Raw genomic sequence first — 24,720 nt, forward strand, 5'->3', positions numbered from 1 at the left:
GAGAATGAAACCAGCTAATTAGCTAACAGCTAATAACTGACATAAAGCATGCTTTCAAATTCTTAGTATGTTAAGGGTATAGTGTTGACATAGGGTTATATGAATTCCAAAGGCCAAGGGGACTTTACCAGGGTGCATAGTGTCCTGGATCCATGAAATGGCCTTTAAAAATAAAAATAACAATCCCTATGGGAATTTAACATGGGCGTTCCAATACTTATGACCCCCTGTATTTTAAGGAAAACATTTATTTATTTACAATACACTATTCATTCACAAAGAAAATGAATGTCCTTAAAGGTTGAATAGTTCCTCATTGTTTCATTTAAGGCATTAAGATAGGCTACATTTCCAAAAGATGATTTTATATTTAACTTTAAAGGGATAGTTCGGATTTTAAGACACGAAGTTGTATGGGTTCCCTGTCAGCAACGTAGTGCATCAGCACTGACTTACCCCCGAGAGCGTCCTGTGAGCCGAGATCCAGCCGGTTTTAGATCGTTTTTGATGCTGAAGAAAGTAGTCCGGCAAGTTTCTGGGGTCACGAAAGTAAAGTGTTTTTCTTCTCAAAACCATATGCGTTCAACAGAGTGATATATTTGCACCACAAAAACGTTGTCCAGGAAAAATTCAAACCTCGTTATCACTTACTTATTTTTCGCGATTCCTATCACTGCGCGCTACTGACAGCTGGACAACGTTTTTGTGGTGCAAATATATCACTCTGTTGAACGCATATGGTTTTGAGAAGAAAAACACTTTACTTTCGTGACCCCAGAAACTTGCTGAAGAAAATAGTCCGGCATCAAAAACGATCAAAAACCGGCTGGATCTCGGCTCACAGGACGCTGTCGGGGGTAAGTCAGTGCTGATGCACTACGTTGCTGACAGGGAACCCATACAACTTCGTGTCTTAAAATCCGAACTATCCCTTTAAGCATGTGTTCTAATACTTTTGGAGGGCACTGTAAGTCTGCTCAGACCATCAGGCTTGTGCAAAATTCTTTCCTCCCAAATCTGAATGTACAGTATGTGAGATTCAACACATTTTGTCTGTTTTGTGACTGTGGAATTGCTTTGAGTTGCTATGAATTGAATTCTACTTCTGTCATTCAAATTAAATTCAACTTCCTGTGGGGCGGAGCCAATTGAATTCAAATTACAATTCATTAACTGAATTGAGGCCAATTCTAAAATGCTGAATTTTGCACTTGCCTGGTTCAGAACATGACACTTTCTCTCAAATACTGTAGATACAAAATGTAAAGCAATTTATGGCTTGAGAATAGCTAAAAAAAAAAAAATAAAAAAAAAAACACATAGATCCATAGATTCTTTTTTGCTTTTTGGCTTTGCATATAGGCCTACATTTAATCACAATCACACTTTCAGGAGATGATGTACATGTGATCTGCATTAGGGGCCTCATTCTGCAGCCGTGGTCTCAGGTCCTCTTCACTGTGGCATAGAGGCTGGAGTCTGGCTGATGGGGATCCTCCATGCAGCAGGTGCTGGAGGCTGCACAGAGACACACAAACACATTGGAAAGTCGGTGCATTTGGATTGTTGCGTTGGACTCCCATAATGCAATGTGTGTGAATGTTGGAATGTGTAATATCAGTTTTGGTAGTTGTGTTTGCGTTTATCTGGTGGGTTAGAATTGGCCTCCACTCAATTCATGAATTTGAATTGAATTGGCTCTGCTTCACTAGCCTGGATGCCAGACCGAAGTTTAGCCCCGCCTCCATTCTTTTTCTGCAGGGAACTTCGGTCTGGCACTGCTCCGTTCAGCTGCTACTATTCGAGATACAGATCTGTTCGGACCAATCACATTTCACAGGGCGGGCTTTACGTGATGATTGACAGATGAACAGCAGTGACGTTCACGGCTGCATGCGTCCTTGTTCAACGAGTTGGGTGTGAGACCATGTTGGCTTAGGTTGATTTTGATTGCAACAGAAACGCTATGGCTATGAATGCATAATTTGTTCATGCAGTTTGGCGTTTCGTTTATCTTAGCTATTGAAACGGAGGTTTTATCACGGATTCGCACAACTATTTCTGAACACTTAGACCAACGAGGATATGTGGGAAAACTTCAGTTTCACTTTCACCCAGTTAAAACAGCATGTTTGGGTGATGTTGTTCCCGTTTGTTTAAAAATGTCTGTTTGCTCGTTGGGTTAACGACACACTTCACCAGCTGTTCATTATAGCCTACAGTTTGAAGGAATTCTTTTTAAAATCGAAGGAGGATGTTTTCCATAGCCTACCCTGCTACATATTTTTGTCTTAGATTTCGCAGATACTGACAGCCAATAACTTGTTCTGTTTGGTTTGGTCTATCCAATGAGTGCAGAGCTATCCCCCCCGCACTGTATCGGTTGAATCACGCCCCATAATCGCAGCTGAATGGAGCCGTTTCAGACTCATATTCTGATAAGAATTGAGTATGACGTCGTCAGGCTACTGCTTCACAGGAATTTCAATTTGAATTGGAATGACAAGAAGTTGTCATGAGAAGAAGTTGACAAGAATTAAATTCATGGCAATTCAAAGCAATTCCAGTCACGCAATAAACAAAATTTGTTGAATCTCACATACATTCAGATTTGGGAAGGTTAGGAATTAAATTTGTTCTTTAAACTTACTTAACATGTTTGTAAGAGATTGTAAGAGTAACCAAAGGTCACATTAGTTACTATAATCAAATGAATCTGTTACATAGTACAGCCTCAGTGACACTTACCCAGAATAGAGCGTGCATGCTCAACTTTCGTTTCTGTCTGCCCAGCACTGACCCTTCCTCTGTAGAGTCCACTGTCATTAGTCTGCAGGTTCTTCAGTTCCAGAGAGAAGGTATTAAACTATTAAATTATTTATCAATTATATTTTGAGCAGTGGTATACAATAGCAGCTGTTTTTTTTAACGCGCTAGCTTGTCCACATGTGCTTTCACTATAAGCTATTCATTGCTAATGTTATTCATCACTAACGATCTTGCTCCAAACTACACCGAGTAAGCTTTAACTTAGCATGTTCCATAAGTAGACACTAGGTTCTCTTTCAAACATTTGTTCGGTATCTCACTATGGGAGACGCCCTCTGGCGTGACCAACCACGGAAGCACCAATTACACCACGTCTGTCGGACAGACCAATTACAGCTGTGATACGGAGGCCCGCCCTCTGTATTTATACCACAGTATCACCAGCTATTCACCATTCTTGCACTCTTCCCAGTGAAAACTATTTTGCACCGAAGTCTCTGCTCTTCGTTTGCAGACTACCGTCAAGGCTGGTCATTGAACGCAGGGATTTCTGAAGGCTACGGTTCATTCTGTCCCTTTTCAAGCTAACGCGTCAAGGCGAGCTGCTCGCATCAAGCGAATTCTTCTGTCGCGTAAAGCAAATATTTTCGAAGTTAACGTGTCGAGGCGAACTCTCGAATTGACTATGGCTCAGGCTATAGCTAATGCTAGCTCTGCCGCTAGCCCAACGGGGGCTGGCGCCGCTTCCCCTGGACCCCGCTCCTGCCCCTCCAATTGTGTATTTAAGATATCGGGGAAAGACCCCCCATCCCATGTGCATTGCCTGCATGGGGGTGAAGCACGCCCAGCAGTCTCTGGTCGACCCGGAGGTCTGTACCCACTGCAGGGGCATGCAGCAGCGGATCCTGGAGAGGCGCCTTCGAGTGGCGTCGACGTTGAAGGACGACCCATGCCTCTCGGCTGCCCAACCGGCTGAGCAGAGGCCATCCGCCTCCGCTTTACTGGGCGGCTCCTGGGCAGACTTCATGGATGTGAACTCTCCCCTGCCTCCTTTGTTCGACGACCAGTTGTTGGACGAGGGTCAGGATGGAGCGGAGGAGGACGATGATGATGAGGCGTACGTGCATCTCCTCGGTGAGAACGAGGATGACGAGGAGGATGGCGTTCTCCCGCCGATCCAGGCTAGCAGGCCAGCTAGCACTGCTAGCGGCAGGCCCGAACAGGTGGATTTCAGCCTCCTTGGTCTGCAGAAGAGCCGCAGCGAAGCTTAAGATTGACTGGCCTGCCCCGCAGAACGATGCGGGGGCGGCGAGAAAAAAATTCGATGGTAAACGCCTACCCTCGCGAGCCCCATCAGCGAAACAACTCCTTCCCGCCGTCCTGGCGTGTGTAGCGGAGATGAAGCGTTTCTGGGACAAGCCCTTTTCCCATCGGGTGCCTGTCAAAGGTTTCTCCGTTGTGGATGTTCAGGGGATGGACGAGCTTGGGCTTTCTGTCCCACCGGCAGTCGAGGCGTCTGTCGCCCATCATCTGCACCCGACCCGGAGAACTTCCCTCTCCACGGGTAACCTGACCCTGCCTGAGAAAATGGACCGCTTCACGACGTCCATTTATCAGAAAGTTTATAAGTCGTCGAGCCTGGCTGTCAGAGCCCTCAACGCTACCACTCTTCTAACGGCCTACCAGGCCGAGCTGCTGGACGAGATGGGGTCTCAGCTGGACTCCGGCACCCCGAATCCAGCTCTTTGGGAGGAGATATGCTACATAACAGACCTCAATCTCCGCACCTCTCGTCCAAAGCTGCGGCCGCACTATGGGTCTGGCTGTCGTGGGGGAGAGGTCGTTGTGGCTAAATCTATCTACCCTAAACGACAAGGAGAAAGTGGATCTCCTCGATGCTGCAGTCGACCCGAAAGAGCCCTGCAATCGCTGCTGTGCGCACAAAGTGCGACATGCAGAAGAAGGAGAACGAGGCGTTTGACGTATGCCTGCCTCGCAAAGCGGCACCCCGTCCTGCTTCGACGGCTCGCGCTCCCGCACCACCCCTGCAACAGCAGCCGAGGGGCTTCCAGCAGCCGGTCAGGCCACCCCGGCCCCAGCAGGCTGAGCAGAAGACCACGGGCAACCAGCCAAGGGCGTCAGGCCCAAGGTCCTGGGCGGGGAATTCCCTCTCCTTGGCCGCCGCCAGGCACTGGCCGGGCAACCCTCAGGGGAACAAGAAAAGGCGGGATACTTAGGTGTCTTTCGCCAGCGGGACGGACAGCCAGCTCCTAGGGCTACCTGGTTTGGCCTGATGGCTTCAACCCTGGCTGTCATTCCGCTGGGGCTGCTGAGAATGAGGGACTTACAGCGTTGGATTTTACCGCTACGTCTCTGCCCACGGAGGAATCTACGTCGCAGAGTGCCAGTCACTGCGCGTTGTCTCGCAGCCCTAAGCTGGTGGCGGAACCCCACAATCTTTCTCACGGGAGCCCCCCTGAGTATGGTGTCTCTGAGAAAAGTGATAACGACAGACGCTTCCCTGACAGGCTGGGGGGGCGGTGTACGAAGGCAGAACAGCAAACGGAGTCTGGCCTCTGCACCTCCGCAGCCACCACATAAACGCCCTGGAGCTAATGGCGGTGATTTTGGCGTTAAAACACTTTCTCCCTTTCATCCGCAACTGTCATGTTTTGATCAGGTCGGACAACACGACCGTGGTCGCGTACATCAACAGACAGGGCGGAAAGCGCTCCCTGCAGCTTCACAGGCTGGCGCGCGGACTTGTGCTGTGGTGCAGCGTGCATCTTGCCTCGATACGCGCCGCACACGTCCCGGGAGTCCTGAACAGGGGAGCAGACTTACTTTCCAGGTGGAACCCTCTCTACAGAGAGTGGAGGCTTCACCCTCAGGTAGTCGAGATGATTTGGGAGAGGTTCGGTAAAGCTGCCGTAGATCTCTTTGCCTCGCACAAAAGCGCGCACTGTCCCCTCTACTTCTCTCTAGCGGACACAGATGCGCTTTTGGGTGTGGACGCTCTGGCCCACCCGTGGCCAAACGTGCTGCTTTACGCGTTCCCTCCAATGAGTCCCATCTCACCCACGCTCGCGAGGGTGAGAGAGCACGGCCTGTCACTGCTCCTCGTGGCCCCCCTCTGGCCAGGGAGGATGTGGCTATCAGAGATAACGCAGCTCTCTTCCAGTGCGATGTTGCTAATGTGCTGTGCTTTTTGCAGTCATTGGATAAGGGTAAGGCCTTCTCCACAATTAAAGTATATTTATCAGCTATCTCCGCTTGTCACGTTGGGTTTGGCACCCTCTAGTGTATCGCTTTATGAAGGGGGCAGGCTGTTCGCGCCCAGCGACGAAACGTCTTTTCCCGTCTTGGGACCTGTCTGAGGTTCTGGAGGCGCTCTCTCATCCGCCCTTCGAACCTATGGACGGAATTGAGTTGAATTAAATAAAGTGGTTCTACAGCCCAACCCCGCTTTCGTCCCGAAGGTCGTTGATTCATCTTGTAAAGGTGTAATTCTTTTGACCTGGACGCGTTTCGCCCGCCTCCCTTCTCAGCCCAGCGTTTATCTCACTGGTTGGTGGAGGCTATTGGTTTAGCGTACGAGACTAGGGGTGTCAGAGCGCACTCTACAAGGGGTATGGCTACGTCCTGGGCGCTGTTCAGAGGAATATCAATCCGTGATATTTGTGCAGCTGCCTGTTGGGATAATCCCCATACTTTTATGAGGTTTTATCGATTGGATGTTACTGCGCCCTCACTACCGCACGCAATCCTCAGTGTTGGTGCTCGTGTTGTCTGACCAGTACATGAAACTTGAATAGTGTTTAGTGTCTGTGTTTTACATGTGGGCATGTTACGTCTGTTGCGAACTCGAGCATGCAATCCGGGAGTTGGCTATATCTCCCATAGTGAGATACCGAACTAATGTTTGAAAGAGAACGTTAGGGGCTCCTCCTGAGGGGGCGCTGTTGAGCAACTGGCGATGTGAGACGTGTTTTGCAGTGGCTCCTGGAAATGTGGCATTTTATATGATATAACTCATCAATATTTACGTATGCTCGACATATTTTGTGTGCTGAGAAAAGATAACTTCAACCTAGACTGACTGTACAACTTTTAACATCGAAGATGACCGGTAAACAACCGAAATCAGACTCTTCCAAAACGGGCCGCAACGCCAAACCTCGTGGGGAAGATTCCTCAGATGGTAACCTCTTAGACAACATCAGGGAAATGATGGAAGAAATGCGTTCTGATATTGTCAGTAAATTTGATATAGTGGTGTCTCAGTCTGTGAAAAGGGAGATTACAGCGGTTCTGGAGCCCTTTGAGAAGAAACTCCGTTCGGTGGGTGACACTGTTAGCGAGCTAGAACGCGCTGCTAATGATCACAGTGACAGGCTAATTGAACTTGAGGCTAAAGTTTCTACATTGACCACTTTGGCTGATTCTCTGACTAAGAAATGTGACGACCTGGAGGGGCGTTCGAGATGGAATAACGTACGATTGTTGGGTCTGCCCGAAGGTTCAGAGGGAAAGCAACCCACTGACTTCATGGCCCAGCTACTCCAAGATCTACTTGGTCTCCAAGACAAACCAGCCCTCGACCGGGCGCACAGATCTCTACGCGCTAAACCTAAGGAGAGCGAACCTCCACGACCGCTTATCGCCAGGGTGAGCCAGTTTCAAGTCCGCAACGACATCCTACGACGCGCTTCGCAAGCAAAGACTTTGGTTTACCAAGGGAAAAGAATTTCCATCTTCCCCGACTTCGCCCCGGCGGTGGCTAAGAGACGGGCCGCATTTGCTGCAGTGAAAAAAGTGCTCCACTCCTGCCCGAATATCAAGTTTGGTCTACGCTTCCCGGCTACCCTACAGATTACTCTATCAAACGGCAGCATTGAAAGGTTTGAGGATCCTGACATGGCTTTAGAGTTTGTTGAGAAAAACATTCAGAAAGTTGCTACTCCAGAATCAGTTGAAGGTTGATTAAATATTTTTTGTAGCTAGGCTATACATTCTTATTTTGCTTTATAATGCTAGCCTACTTGCTTTTCAGTTCTTATGGTGACTTTTTGAGAAGGCTAGCCCTGGGACATTTTAACATTAGCCTCTAGGCTACTGTTACTGTTTTTTTTCTCCAGTTCAGCACTCGGTATGACGTTAACAGTGCAGTTTGCACTTTCGAGCCTACGTACTTCACTTTATGTGTCGCATTTCCTTACACGCCTATGTAGTTTTGTGTGTTTAAAACTAGAGGGCGATTGTGTTTATTAATAGGAGGGGTATGCGCGCATCTCCAGTAGGGAGAAGCTTCTGTCGCAGATGGGGGGGTGGGGTTTTTTGTAACTGTACTGGTGTATCCTTGGTGTTGTTTCATATGTGGGGGGTTATCTTTGGATGTTTTTGTGTGGGGGGGGAGGGCGTGGTTATTGTTTTTATTTTTCCTTTTATTTCTGTGATGTGTTATTCTGTATGGTTTCCCTCTGTTTCACAGTCAGATGCTTATGTTTGCTACAGTCACATCTTATCACTTATTACTTTAGGCTACAAGGTAGACACTCTATGTTTGAAGTCATGCTGCAACTTATGCCCTTATGGCGCAAGGAAGTAATGTAAAATTTATTAGTTTTAACTGCAAGGGTCTTAATAATCCTTCAAAACGTAGCAAGGTACTTCACCATCTCCGACACTTAGATGCCCACATTGTCTACTTACAAGAGACACATCTCAAAGATAGGGACCAGGCAAGGCTGAGGTGTGGATGGGTGGGGCAAGTTTATCATTCTTCATTCCTGGGCAAATCAAGGGGGGCTGCTATCCTACTTCATAAATCTGTCCCATTTGTACACTCAAAGGTGATTTCTGACCCGAATGGCAGATTCATTATTGTTACTGGTCAAATGTATAATACTAATATAGTTTTGGCCAATGTTTATGCACCTAATTGGGATGATGACTGCTTTTTCAAACGTCTGTTTTCAAAACTTCCTGATCTTTCAACACATCATTTAATTCTTGGAGGAGACTTTAACACCTGGCTCAACCCGCAGCTAGACCGCTCTTCCACTAATAGATGTTCACCATCAAAATCCTCCAAAGTAATTCGATCCTTTATGAACGAATTTTCGGTTTCTGATGTTTGGCGCTTTTTTAATCCCTCTGGAAGGGAGTATTCTTTCTTTTCTAGTGTCCACCACACTTTTACGCGTATTGATTATTTCCTAGTTGATAACAACCTTCTTCCATTAGTGTCGTCCTGTAAATATGAGGCAATCGTTCTTTCTGACCACTCTCCTGTGTCCATGGCAGTTTATTTTAAAGGACGTGTTGGATCACGTATTCCATGGAGACTCAATACAAGCCTCCTCTCTGATCAGGATTTTGTTCATTTTATTGTTTGTCAAATAGACCTGTTTGTTAGCCTAAACAAAACTCCTGATGTTTCAGCTTCTGTTGTATGGGAAAGCCTGAAAGCTTACATCAGGGGGGAAATAATATCTTATGCAGCATATCAGAGAAAAGTTAGGGCTGACCAACTCTCTAGGCTAACTCAGCGTATATCTCAGCTTGATGTCATATATGCCACCAATCCATCCCCAGATGTGTATAAGGAACGTTTGTCTGTACAAGCTGAATTTGATATCCTTATGACACAACGCTCCGCTGAACTCCTACTTAGAACCAGATCAACTTATTTTGAACATGGTGATAAAGCTAGTAAATTATTTGCACACCAACTGCGCCAAGCAGCGTCTTCCCATCAAATTCCTCAGATACAAACGGACCTGGGCAAGACTTCTGACCCAATAGAGATTAATAATGCTTTCAAAGACTTCTACACGTCACTTTATGCAACCGAACAGACTTCCGCCTCACTTAATTTCAATGATCTTTTTTTTAATGGTTTGGATATCCCTTCTATTGGAGAACTTGCTGCAGATAAATTAGATCAGCCTATCACAGCAGAGGAGCTCAATTCAGCGGCCCTGACATTGCAAAGTGGTAAATGCCCAGGACCGGACGGGTATCCCACTGAGTTCTACAAGGTGTTTTGGCCCCAGCTCTTCCCTTTGCTACTAGAAATATATAATGAATCATTTGAAAATGGCCGTCTTCCTCCAACTCTCAATCAGGCATCTATTTCTCTTATTCTGAAAAAAGACAAGGACCCCTTAGCCTGTGCCTCTTTTCGCCCTATAAGTTTACTAAATGTTGATTTTAAAATACTGTCTAAACTTTTGGCTCTCCGTTTAGACTCTATTCTTCCAAGTATCATCTCACCAGACCAAACCGGTTTTATATGCAATAGACACTCTTTCTCTAACCTTAGACAGGTATTTAATACCATTTACAATTCCTCTATCTCTCCTATGGAAGAAGCGTTGGTATCCATGGATGCTGAAAAAGCATTTGATAGAGTGGAGTGGAACTATCTGTTCTACACTCTGGGAAAATTTGGGTTTGGGAAGAAATATATATCCTGGGTTAAACTGCTTTACTCTTCTCCATTGGCCTCAGTTAGAACCAATAACATTCAATCTGAGTACTTCCCACTCCATCGCTCTACAAGACAAGGGTGTCCTCTAAGTCCTCTTCTATTCGCAATTGCCATTGAACCTCTTGCTGTGGCACTTCGTCGTAACCCTGATATCTTTGGCATACATAGAAACGGTATTGAATTAAGGGTTTCTCTGTATGCCGATGATCTTCTACTCTTTCTTTCCAACCTCTCTGTTTCTATTCCTGCTGCCTTGGTCTGTCTTCAGTCCTTTGGTCAAATATCTGGCTATAAATTAAATCTTACCAAGAGCGAGATATTCCCTATCAATACAGCGGCTCAGACATTCCCTTTACACAACCTGCCTTTCAAAGTAGCCCATCAAAGCTTTAAATATCTTGGGATTCACGTCACTCACAAATTCAAAGACCTTTTCAAGGCAAATTTTGCTCCTTTGCTATCTAAAACTCAAGAGGACTTTGAACGTTGGTCTCTTCTCAACTTGTCTTTAGCTGGTCGTGTCAATTCTGTGAAGATGACTACTCTCCCACGTTTCTTATATCTGTTTCAGTCTGTCCCCATTTTCCTCCCTCTGTCTTTTTTCCGCAAACTGGATAGTCTGATTTCAGAATTCATTTGGAATAAAAAGGTCCCTAGATTACGTAAACAATATTTACAGAGATCCAAACCACTTGGGGGGTTGGCTCTTCCCAATATGACATTCTATTACTGGGCCGCTAATATTCGAATTCTAAAATTCTGGCTCCAATATAAATCTTTGGATCCCGCGCCCACTTGGGTAACTATGGAGGCACTTTCTACTAAACCAGTTTCTTTGGAGGCTGTAGTCCATTCTTCTTCTTTACCCTCCACTTCTCCATACAGTAAGAATGTGCTTGTGAGAACTTCTCTTAGAATTTGGGCTCAATTCAAACGCTCTTTTGGTTTACAATCTTTCTCCATTCAAGCTCCAATAGCCAATAATCATACTTTCCGTCCATCTCTTGTAGATAATGCTTTTTCAATTTGGTCTGATCAAGGCTTAGTATCATTTCAGGATTTATATATTAACAACACCTTTGCATCCTTCCAACAGCTTTCTGAACAGTTTTCACTCCCTAAACATAATTTTTTTAGATACCTACAAGTTCGTAGTTTTGCCCGCACAACCTTCTCAAACTTCCCCAATTTGCCCAACGAGCCACCTCTTGATAGGTTTTTCAAACCTAGTTATTCATTGAAAGGGTTAATTTCAGATATCTATAATCAAATTCTCTCTCTTCGTTCAGATCCACTTGACTCGATAAGGGCCTTGTGGCAAGAGGATTTGGGGGAAGAGTTATCTGATGATGTGTGGGAGGAAATTCTTAGTCGTGTGCATAAATCTTCAATATGTGCGCGCCATGGCCTTATTCAGTGTAAAATACTGCATCGCACGTATTACACTAAAGAGAGGCTAGCTAAGATCTATAAAGATGTATCTCCTGAGTGTGATCGATGTAAGCAAACCCCAGCCAATCTAATCCATATGTTATGGCTCTGCCCCTCTCTGTGTAATTACTGGACGGACATTTTTAAAACTATTTCAGACATACTTGAAGTGAGGATTGAGCCGAATGCTCTCATTGCATTGTTTGGTGTCTCCTCCTTTGTACCTTCCCTATCACAATCTAAAAGAGATGTTATTGCCTTTGTCACCTTATTAGCAAGAAGACTCATTTTGACTAAGTGGAAGTTAAGAACCCCCCCTTGTCATGCACGCTGGTTGGCGGATGTTCTTTATTTCCTTCAACTGGAAAAAATTAGACTTTCTACAAGGAGTTCTCCTCAAAAGTTTTGGAAAGTTTGGGGCCCATTTTTTCAATATTTTGAGAGTACTAGTTTTTCATATATTCCTGACTAGACTGGCCTAGACCTGGTTACATGTGGTATTTTGTTTGCTATTGGGGTGTCTACCAATTGTATTGTATTGTATTGGAATGTTTTGCTGAATTTGGATAATGTATGTGTCTGTTTTTGTATTTAATCCTCATTACTGACTGTGGAGGGTTGTAGTGTTTTTTGTTTTGTTTTAATTTGATTTGATTTGATTTGATTTGATTTGATTTGTTGTTTGTCTTATTTTGTATCTGTAAAGAAAAGCAAAATAAACAAACTTGGGGAAAAAAAAAAAAAAGAAAGAGAACGTTAGGTTATTTACATAACCCCGGTTCTCTGATAACAGTGAGGTATCTCACCACACTTCCCTTCTTGCAATCACGCATGGGGAAGAGCGCATGCTGTGAATGGCGAATAGCTGGTGATACTGTGGTATAAATACAGAGGGCGGGCCTCCGTATCACAGCTGTGATTGGTCTGTCTGCGACAGACGTGGTGTAATTGGTGATTCTGTGGTTGGTCACGCCAGAGGGTGTCCATAGTGAGATACCTCACTCTGTTATCAGAGAACCGGTGCAATGTTCTCTCACAAGTTTCATCTAGTCATGAGAATGAGTGAATAGATCTATCACATAATACCATGCCGCTTAGCTCTCAGAGCGGTGTTGGGTATACTATCACTATCGTAATACTGTTAATACTCAAAATGATGCTGCATGGCCATAGATTTGAAATCCCTTGTGAATTTGTGTTTCTTTGAATAAAAGTGTCTTAAAGGAGAATTCCGGTGTGATATTGACTTAAAGTGTGTTGAAACATGATACCGAGTGTGAGCGTTTGTCTCAGAGCTGATCTCGACCTGCCCCCTGCACTCAGAAATCTGCCGCTCGTTAGCCGATGCTACCAACAGGTTTTCAATGGGAATGCCTTGGCATCGGCCTAGCCATGCAAATAAATCACTGGTTTACACCATTGATGAGGCTCAAAGTAGCTCCACACTTTATTGGTAGACTTCTGAGGGCCCTGACTAAATGCTAGTGACTTTTAGCCTGGGTGTTCCCATGCTGCTTTGAGCGCGATTTCATTAACACTGCAAAGGCAGCCTGGAAACTACCGCCCTAATTTTTGCCTGAGGTAGGGGACCAATCACAGAACAGGGGCGAAAGCAAGACGATGGTGAGCTATGCACAGACGCATTTGATAGACATCCGTGGCGGCCAAGGAACGGATCTGGGCATTTTTTCAAATACGAGAAAATGAACGTTTGGTTGCCAGACCACGTCTCATTGAGATGTGGTCGCGTCAGCCAGGCTAAGTGACTTTACTTTTATTTGTAAATGTTTACCTGACAAATGAGTCTTTCTCCATTGCTGCTAGGGTTTTTGGGTGGATTCCGAGAGGATTTGTCTACATCAAGGGTTTGCAGACAGATCTACAGGCACATGATGACACGGTTGCATGGGGTTATAGGGAGAAAGAGAGCCTCATTAAAGGACAACCATGTTCAAAATACAGTGTGATCCCTTGAGTTATCAACATGATCCATTATATTGATGCAGACCCGTGTATGTACTGTAGTTTTTCCCCCTTATCACTATGTATGGACGAGTGTCTGTGGGGGTTCACCTCATCATAAGGACTCTCCTCAGCTGCAGTTGGCTCTCTATCCAGCACAGTGGTGTATATGGAGGCCGCTGGATCAGGGGACCCTGGAGATGAAGACAGCTACAGACAGACATGAGACACACCAGCATTGTGAGTCCAATTACTGACAGCAAGAGAGATTCAACAATGGACACTAGGAAATATAATTTCATACATGTGACCGTTAGAAGATAAGGGAGGAAAATAGTCTGCTCACCGTGACCTCAGCATATTCTGTTTGGGTTGGACCTGTAAGTACATGGTGAGTATCACTTCTCTTTCAGAGTGCCAGTAAAAGACTGTACGGCCTCTGTACCTGTACAAATGTCTCTTTACCTGCTGCTGTTACTTTACAGTATGTTCTCCTATTACAGGAGTTTCATTTTGCCTGATGTGTGAATGATCATTAGTTCATTGATGAGACCATTAGTTAGTTTTGAACAAAGTTAAAAGTGTTTTGAGGTGATTGTTCAGTTTTGGAACAAAATTCAAAGGTTTCAAGAATGTAGTTTGAAAAATTACAGTTTTGAGTATTTCAAAAAAGGTGTTTTAGCAATTGTGAAAAACTATAATGCCTCTGTCTGTGTCTCTACAAATGTCTACCTGCTGCTGTTCTTGTTGCACCATCTCGACTCCTTTGTCCATACACATGCTTAGCAGCACCAGCAGCAACGGCAGTGCCAGCAATCATGACAATTACCAGGGAGATCACAATCATAGATACGAAGGGAGTTTCTGAGGTTATAGCAAGGAAGGGAATACACATGTTATTACCTTTATCACTATGCACCATGACTCTATGCACACTGTACAAATATGTTCTTCAAATATTTCACATATTTATGTTCTCAACCATAATTCATAATTAGTTTTCGTTATAATTAATTATAATATTGTTGCAATTATTATTTTCATTGTAACAAATAAATCCCATCTTCATTTTCTCCAGCCCTGATACACAACATCCTCTTCATTGTCAAAATCACGTAATGACCATACGCATATGCAGTGGGAAGAACTCATTTACAATCATTCTGTTGATGACATGGTTTTGGAACACCTCTGTTCTGTATTCAGTTCAGTGTCTCACTGTATTCAGTTCAGTGTCTCAGATGATGTGATTGCCATGGATACACAGATGAATCCAGTGTCTGAACCTCTCCTTCTCTTTCTCACCTGAATTAATTGGACACAGAGGTTTGATTTCCAATGTAGCATGTTTCCAGCTGACTGGGTTGCTATAGTTACAGATGACAACACCTTCTCTGACAGAGATGGTGAGGGTGGAGTCATCGGAGGCTCCTCCCTCTGGAGAGCAGATGCTGCTGTTACAGGTGGAGGTCAGAGAGAGGTCACGACCTCTACATGTCACCATCACATTACAGGAGTCACTGCTGGACCAGTTAGAGACAACAGACTGGACAGGAGCCTCCACTGGATCTGAAACACAAACACACACACAAACACACACTAATTTTGAAAGACAGATTTGCATTACAAGATACATTGAAGACATGAATGTATTTGGTATCTTACTACAATGTGAGAAAGGTAAATATGAAATGTTCAATAGCCTTCAGGAAATCATATACTCCTACCCAGAACAGAGAGCTTGTACTCCATCCGAATGTTCTCCTCAGACGTGCTTATTATCTCTCCGCTGTAGAGTCCACTGTCATTCTTCTGCAGATTCTTCACCTCCAGAGAGAAGGTTTCATTGTTGAACTGGACTCTGCCTTCAAGAAAGGATATCTTCAAACGCCTCTTATCAGGAGAGTAGGTCATAATATATCGTTTACCATACTCCCACTTAATACTGTCTGTCTCTCCTCTCCGCTGGTGAAATTCCAGAGTGACGGATCCTCCAGTTTGTCTGAACACCGAGGTAGGTGACCCAGCTGCGAAAACCATTAAAAAGAGCTCCAGTTGTGAACGTTTTGAAATGGTGTAATTCACAAGATACAGTTCATCATGCACAGAGCCCTATAGCGTAGGACCATTCATGGGCAGGAATGGGCAATGCTGCTGTGTAATATATGTGCGAAGAAGAATGAAACAACATGGTGACTTCATATGTACTTTTACTGCTTACAGTCATCAGTAATTATATTCCATAATAGCACTTGCTGAGACACTAAGGCTTAGTTCACACCAGGGATGGAAATTAACTTTTTTGTCCACCTGCCACTGTGATACCAGCCACTCAACATTTTTACCAGCCAATATTCAACCGTTCCATACATTATACTGCCAAGTAGAGATGTATGAAAATTTAACCCCACTATTATAGAGTCCAAAATTATCGCGGTATTGTGTTCAATAAGAAAGCACTGATAGACCTACACAAGCTGAAATAGTTTTTAAAAAGTGTGACTGTGTCTATTACATTACAAAAATATAGGCAAAACCGTATTGCCTTAAGCTGGATACAGATCATTCAGAGCAGTGGCAATCCTAGTCTCTGCTCAACCCTGCTCAGAAAATGGCTTGTCTTGTTTCTATTTCATATTTGAATTCATACACTTTATATATTTTGTTAACAATTTATAGCATATTCATAATTAGGCTACTCAAAATATTCAGTAATTTGAATACTTCATATTGATTACACTTGTCTTTAATGATATTACAGGGGTGGTGTGTAGGTCTAATTGAGTGCCTGTCACTTTAAGAAGTACGTGAACATAATTAGGTTTCATTCGGTTTTAGGAAAATCACGCATAGTTCAAGGATACATGTTTTCATTAAATAACGTGAATGTTCAAGAAAATTATTATTATTAATGAAATTTCAACATACAACTCAAAATCATAAAGACATAAGGACAATCAAGTTATACAAGACGCTAGGGGGAAGAAACAATACAGAAGTAGTTAGTGAAGCTATACAATAGCCTAAATGCCAACGGCCATTGTGACGTCTTTCCGCTGAAATGTCAAACACTTAATTACTTCCGTTCCATTACTACTGTCCATTTGTTCTAGTGGGCTACAGCGTCTATTCCAGGCATCATGTTTGATAAGCCGCCCTTTTTTGTATGAAAACGTAGGCTAGCGTAATATAGGGTTTAGAAATTAGATCCTTTAATTTCACGTTTCCATATCATTATGACCTGATTCGAAATTATGTATTTATTTTTACTGTCTAACTCGTTACAGTAGCCTAGCCAGCGGTTCCCAACCCCTCCCGCGTTTCCTGCCTGGCTCGCGTAACCCCACCATCCGATAGCCTACATTAAAAAGTAACACATTCCAGGCATCATGTTTGATAAGCCGACCTTTTTTTGTATGAAAACGTAGGCTAGCGTAATATATTTTAGAAATTAGATCCTTTAATTTCACGTTTCCATATCATTATGACCTGATTCGAAATTATGTATTTATTTTTACTGTCTGATCGTTACAGTAGCCTAGCCAGCGGTTCCCAACCCCTCCCGCGTTTCCTGCTTGGCTCGCGTATCAGCTCGCGTACCACCTACGCGTAGACCTACAACGGTTTTGGATATCCGTCTGGATTATTGCTGGTATACAATATCGATATGAAAAAGTCAGCGTTTAAATACCAGAGAGTGCCTGGTACAACTGCCGAACACTGTTGTGTGCCACAGTGCCAGGCATCTGCGAAGTACAACACTGTGCTTAGTTTTTTTACTTTTCCTGCCGACAAGGAGCTGCGGCGTAAGTGGATTGTTGCTATCCGCAGAGATAAATTCACTGTAACGCCTCACACCCGGGTGTGTAGCCGGCATTTCAAAGCAGAAGACATCCGTGAACCAGCATCAGCAACAACAGGTCGACGGCTGTTGAAACGGGGTGCTGTTCCCGTTCTATTTGAGTGGAACAACTTTTCCCTCCCACCTACACGACCAATAGCCTAATAACAAAATAATAAAAGAAATAGAAAATAGACCATGGTCTAGTTGTGGAGTATCATAGGAGGAAATTTGACAGCTCCAAGAAAGCCACATTGAATAAGTGATTATGTAACGTATAATGTTGTGTAAGTATAGTTTATTAGTCCTTAATTTCCTTCGGAATTAATAAAGTATCTCTATCTATCTATCTAGTTCGATGTTAATAGTAACGCTGATATTGTGTTCCAACTGACTTAGTAATTTGCAATGTTCCAATCCTATAAAATATATTTTCTTTCAAACTTATATTTGCCACTATATTTGGTTGAATCAGTAAACATGTCTGAGGCACAATGGTGTATTGTCTGACCTGACACCTCTGAAATTCCCGAAAATGTACATATTTTCGTTTCTAAGACAGCCATAATAGTCTAGATTGTTAATGTATTGGGTATCATATTTAAGGAAATTTTATCAGCTTTCATGTGGTACCACATATAATGCTCTAAGGTTAATTCTAGTCAAGTTATAATGTAAAATAGAACACCAACATCCAAAATTTCCAGCGTTTTTCACATAAATCAACATAAAAACTTCATGGCTCATGAGGCAGGCCTTCCCATGGTCGAAAATCAAAATGTTTACCATATCTTGTCATTACACAGCTTGGAGAATGGGAATCACAGCAATTGGCTTTAAAATAACAAAAAAAGGTTTTTTTGAACAGGTCTAGTGGAGGGGTTGACGGCAAGACAGTAGATATGTTTAAAAGTGTGTTCCTGTTGACAGACCTTATAAAGAAAACCAAGGCTTTTACAGCACTGTGAGCAGCAGTAAAACACCCCTTGGATAGAGCTGTGCAGCACTGTAGGCTACATCTTTCTATACATCCTGACATTCTGTCAGGTCACTTATATTCATATGCTAAACAGACCATGACAACTAGTCAAACATATTTGTATGAAATGATACAAGCAATGAAATAAGGGCAATTTGGTTTATGTTAGAACAGTCTAGCTTAGTCAAGATATTTGAACAACTAAAGGCTGGCTTACATTGCACGATTTTGGTCTGTTTTAACAGTCGGCGACTAAATTTCCACAATCGGGCGGAAATCTTGGGAGTTGTACTGAAATCGCAGCGCGCTCCCGTCATCTAAATCGTTTAGTGTAAGGTGCCAATCTTAGCTGTTTTAAGTCCGTCGGAGGCAGTCTTTTTCTAGTTTTGCCGTTACGACAATATCAAACATGTTTGATATTATCGGAAGTCTTTTCAGTCGTGGCTCATGCAAATAGTGACGTGAACATTAAAAACCAATAGTAACCTTGCGCGAACATGAAACAGGAAGGGGCAAAATAGGCGACAGCTGTAGCCTTTATGATTATTTGTTATTTCATTTCTTATAATTTATTAGTCGGCTGTTCTACGTGACAGAACAACTCTATATCTGTTAGTGATGTCACACATCAAACAATGCTGCAGAAACGCGAAAAAATTACTTTGATATGAGTAGGCGATCATGTAATTTCCTGTGAATGATGACGTGTAGCCTATTGCACGATGGAAATAATTTGAAGGAATCTAGCAGCAGTCTTGTAAATAGTGACCCACAGTCTTTGCAAAATCCTAATCTGAGACTGGCCTGTGACTAAAAACTCAATGAATTGTCTCTAGATGTGAGAGGGTCTGAGACTGTAGTTTTTCAAAAATCTTTTCCAAATCTTTGCAAAGTCTGGCAATGTAAGGTAGGCTTAACCTGTCTGTAGGATGTAGTTCACAAGAAATAGCACATCAGAGAGATGCATCTCCATTGTACTGAGAAATGAGTGTGTGTGATTATTATACTGAACCTAACAGGAAATGTCATGGCCCATGACCTAGATGAGGAAGAGATGCTATAGCTGTGGTCAAATAGGGTCCTTGGCCAGAAATAGTACAGCATAGCAGATACACCAACCAGGCTGGTAGCTGATTTTTGCTGTTTTTCTTCCAGCTTTTTGCTGGTATAACTGGTTGGGCCATCATTTGGTCATGCAGGTGTGACCATCTGAGGGAGTAAGGGATACAGCTGATTTAAGATGCTGGTTACCAGCCTACCAAGCTTGATATTGATGGTGTTGTATGATGATCATGCTGGTTAGCTAGAATGACCAACATAAGCTGGCATGGCCAGCTAAAATGTAGACCAGCAACACCAACTAAAATGACCAACTTGAGATGGTATGACAAGAAAAAACATCTGAATGACCAACGTAAGGTATAGGTAAACCAGCTGAAGGTATGTTTTGCTGGTCTAGCCAGTCAACCATTGTAAAGTGGTAAAACAAGCTGGTTAACGAGCTGGTCAACCAACAAACCACCTTAAGCTGGTCAGGCTTTTTTTTCAGCAGCTAGGGGTTACTGCTAATTATACATTTCCAAGAAATGCTTCCGTTGTGACTTGCTGCATGCAGTAACTCTGAAGTGTTATAACTAAAGAACCACACTGAAGGCAGTGCAGAGCATCATGGAGGGAGTAAATCAGGTAAATTAAACCTGCACAAGATCTTTAGAGGGTTTAGAGGGTCACAGACTATCACTAATGCTGCACCACAGACACATGGGTGTGTTGGTAGTGAAATAAAACTCTCTAGCTCTATTATAGCCTCAGAGAACAGGTATTACTGGGAGTGTAAAAATATTACAAAACGTGGGGTATGTAGCCTTGGTTCTCTGAATAGAGAGACGGGGTCGCCAAGACCTTTGGGAAACTTCACTTATCGCGTGATGTGACTGAGATGTCTCAAAGAGACACGCGTCATGTCAGCTACACCCCCACTCCCTAGGGAGCTATGCCCTTAAGTGGACATACTGCCTTTACTTTACTCAAACACCTATGTCACCAGGTCATATGAGCGATGTGGAAGCTTGGTGACACGTTAATCTATTCAGAGAACCAAGGCTACATCCGTAACCCCATTCTCTTTCATGACGTAAAGGGTTGCCAAGACCAATGGGAAGGCAATAGCAGAGATGTCACAAATGTGATAGCGAGGCAGTACTAACCTTAGTGTGTAGTCTCCTAGTCTACCTGTTACCAGGCCAATCCAACCGAACACGGTAATGCAACAAGGTGCAACAGCACCAATTAGCAAAACAACTATATATACACCCAACAGCCACCCACAGGTGTCTGGGTTCACTGAGCGTGCTTCATGAACGTTGTGGCCATAGCCCAACTGGAAGCCTCACATATGCTGCTGAGGCTGACCCCCTCAAAACATAGCCCATAGCCCTAACTGGGCAAAGCGCATGAAGCCTGCATGCCTCATCCAAAGAATGGTGGAGGGTAAAAAGCTGAAACCGCTAGGGACTGCACAGTATGGGATGACGGACTCACATCAGAAAGAAAGAAGGTGTTCAGCCGAAGTACTGCTTTGGATCTGTCCTGTGCAATCATCAGGCACGATGGGTTTGTGCTGAGTGCATGCAGCTCCTAGCGGTAGGAATTGGCAAAAAAATGACTATTCGATACTATTGCGATATTTGGGCCACAATTTGATATTACTGTGATTCTTAGCATACAGTATTGCGATACAACAAGTATTGCAATTCGATTCTGCGATATATTGCTTTTCATGTCTCCCATATTATTCGAAGGCACTACAAAAAATTAGGAAAGTAACACTGTTCAACTCACTTTGCAATGGCATGGTGTTTGTCAAGGTCCTTACTATTCACATTTTGTTGAAATCAAAAGACAAAAGACAGCCCTGCTGCTAGAAGCCTGTCGCACTCAGGGGCCATGCCCCCAACTGTAGCCGACCTGGGTCGGGGTGCCAAAGCTTGTTGCCTGGGCCTCTATGGGCCTATTGGGGCACTGCTGGGTATTGCACCTGTACTTATGTGTGCTGAAGCTCACACATAGTCCTCAAACAGCAGAAGGCGGGTGTCCGTTCTAGAGGTGCTAAACTCATCTAATTTAAAAGAACTACGGGACTCAGCTGGAGGGTACTGCACATTGAAATGCTGACAGACATGGTCGAAGATGTCTGAAAGAGATTTTATCAACATTTTGCTCACTCTCTGAAGCCAGAGCTATAGACGCCACATCTGTCACGCCAACGGACAACACATCTGCATTGTCAGCCTTCACACTCTCCATCTCCACAGTGGGTTGCTGCGATGCTGCGGTAAGCCTAGCAGGAATGGGGCCAAGAGCAGCTTCAATGGTAGACATCCGTTCATCTAAAGCTTTGATGTCTCTGCGTCTATGTTTAGACTTGCGATCAGGTGAAGGAGAGTGCTGACGTTTGTTAACGCTGGAATGACCCGGAGAAGGCTCACGAAACTCAGAGTGCCCAGCACTGCCAGCCGTGGAGGTGTGGGCTGAATCATCAGAATCAGATGTTCTCCCTAACAAACGTTTAAGACTAGATTTAAGAGCTCTAAACGGAATTTCTTACTATGTGCACAAGTGCCACTGTTCTGCGTAAGGATGAAAAGACACGGTCCGAAGCTAAAGCAAGGAGGCTGAATCGGAGAATGCGTCAAGAGCGTCGAAGAAGTGACCCTGGTGTCCTGAGGTCGGCACTGAGGGCTTCGGTGTCAAAGCAATGTCTCGTAGCCCGCCAAAACGACAGGGGTCGGGAAGCTCTGACAAGTCAAGCTTGGACTTTTGTGGAAATTTTAGATCAATCTGGGATCGTATAAGCACCGTAAGGTCTGAAATCAACTTACTCCAAGCTTTGGAGTGAGGTTGCAGTCTGGGCTGTGTCAAAAGTGAAGACAATAAGCTGGGAAGATAGTTTGTCGCTTTTCTTGTCTTTTCCTTTCGGTTTATTTGGCATTGTCTTTCTTATGTATAACTTGTACTTTTATCAATCGACCTAACTTACTCACGTCTTTGAACAAACGGTTTTAAATATTTATATAGAAGAAATTGCCAGAGCACATGGGTTCTGTGACTTCTCAGGTCCACGTCATAACCGGAAGCCGGGAAGACAGTTAACATTTGCGAGCTTAAAGCTGCCAAGAGCTAAGCTGCTAGCAGGGGCTTAGCTGTTTAGTAAGTCATAGAAAACTAAACAAACCTGACAAATTGATGCAACGGGCAAGACAATTATTTAGATCCGCTCTAGAGCAGGGGTGGGCAAGTGATGTGGCTCAAGGGCCACATTGGGATTCAAAAATGGATGGATGGGCAAGGCCACTATATGAGGTAAAAGAACAAAGAAAACACAATGAAGTCATGATAACAACACTGGACACCCCTGTTATGCCAGTGCATGAACGTTTAATTTCAGTTTTGGCAATTTGTAGGGCTGAGCTCAAGTGTTCATCAGTGAGCTGGGCTCAGTGGTGTGCTTTATTGATCCATAAACAATAACAAAAAAAATAGGAAAATGAATACGGGTCATTCCGTATCAAATCAGACAAAATCCAGGAATGTAGTTGCTGCACTGTCTTAGATTCTGCTCAAAGTTTATTTACCTAATATTTAGGTCACCCTGGGTTCTCTTTCATGACATGACGGGTTGCTAAGACCTACAGTATGGGAAGCTTCACTTATCACGTGACTGAGATGTTTGTCAAAGAAATAAGCGTTAAGGTAAAATTACGGATTACGAGTAGGATCCCTGAAGGTAATATTTACCCTTATTTCTTCCTCCTTTGTTCTCACTATTTTTGCGTTAAGTTATCTCCTTAACACTCGCCCACCCCTGCTCTAGCAGATCAAAATAACTCCTACCTGTATGGAGGGGGTTGACCAGGATGAGTAGCACAACAGAGAGACACATCTCGATCTGGATTGACAATCAAATTATGCAATCAACAGATCCATAGGTGCCAGACTGTGAGGTTGAGCTGAAGGTTTTTATGAAGCCTGCATTCCCTCAGAACCAAGACTGTCTAAAAATCCAAACCTATAAAGAAACACCTACGACCTGAAAAAACATGTGCACTTTCTATTCCCCTCAAGTTTTTTCACTTCCTAAGCCTTGTATCAAGAGCCTCCTAATCTGAGAGAAGTAATTGGATATCAAATCAAGACAATACAAGGCAAGTGGGATGTTTGCCTTCACCAGAGCTGTTTCATTGTACAGCATCGCACAATACATCCACACCGACAGAGGTGGGAAGGCAGAATTGAGAATTGAGTCCGGACTGGTTCCAGAATGTTGAATCCATCGGAGTCGTACACCTCCAGAGTTATCAATTCCTCTTATCAGCCCTTTCTGAGAATGAACACAATGTGAAATTGAAACACACACATCACAGTTGTTTCCCTTATTCTAAGCAGCTATGATGCCCACCAAAATTAGGATACACAACATTATTATAAGTGTTTTTCTGAAGCAGCAATCTAAGTTGTACGTGCCCAAACAAAGGTTTTGCAGTCAAGCTATATTTACTGAACTATGTACTGTAGGTTGGAACACAACAATATGTGTTTGGAACATTGAACAAGCTGGGATAAACCAGAGTGAATTACCAAATGCAGACAATGCTGCCAGGTATACACATTTACTTTTAAAGATAGGTATTACTTTAACGATCAGTTTTGCCACTCTTTTCCATACCGTTTTAAAGAGAGCACTGCAATTCATTTTAAAATGTTAAAATATTTAGCCTACTTGACTCTGTCTTGAGACTTCGAGATAATAACTACTGTGCCAATGCTGAAAAGGACCACATTTTTCACAGAGAAAATTGAGAAGAGAATTGATAAAGACTCGGACCAATAAGCAATAAACAATGACATCAATATTGATAAGATCCTATCAATTCCCATCCTGACACACTGGTAATTCAAAGACATCCACCTACCTTTCTGATGAAGAAATACACCTACTATCAGATGGAGAAATCTATCTACTATCAGATGAAGAAATACAGTACACCTACTTATCATAATTACTAGGGCTGGGACTCGATTGAAAAAAAATAATCTAATTAATTAGAGGCTTTGTAATTAATTAATCGAAATTAATCGCATTTTAATTGTATATAAATATATGACCTGAGAACAGTGAGAAGTATTTTTTTTTCACATGGATTTTTAGTATAGCCTACTATTGGATAATGACTGAATACATAG

At 43.4% G+C, this 24,720-nt stretch overlaps 1 protein-coding gene across 1 annotated transcript; it reads right to left on the minus strand.

The window, feature by feature from the left end:
• Positions 1-937: 937 nt before the first annotated feature.
• On the minus strand, positions 938-23,491 carry LOC134100719 (CD48 antigen-like). The gene is made up of 9 exons (XM_062554108.1): positions 23,371-23,491; positions 15,385-15,684; positions 14,963-15,226; positions 14,390-14,521; positions 14,004-14,035; positions 13,769-13,867; positions 13,488-13,574; positions 2,749-2,839; positions 938-1,518 (listed from the first exon to the last, which is right to left on the minus strand). The coding sequence occupies exons 1-9, from the start codon at positions 23,417-23,419 to the stop codon at positions 1,445-1,447; spliced, it is 1,128 nt and encodes a 375-aa protein (XP_062410092.1). The 5' UTR covers positions 23,420-23,491; the 3' UTR covers positions 938-1,444.
• Positions 23,492-24,720: the final 1,229 nt, after the last annotated feature.

The sequence above is a fragment of the Sardina pilchardus genome, chromosome 2 (assembly GCF_963854185.1).
Source record: "Sardina pilchardus chromosome 2, fSarPil1.1, whole genome shotgun sequence".
Taxonomy (NCBI): Eukaryota; Metazoa; Chordata; class Actinopteri; order Clupeiformes; family Clupeidae; genus Sardina; species Sardina pilchardus.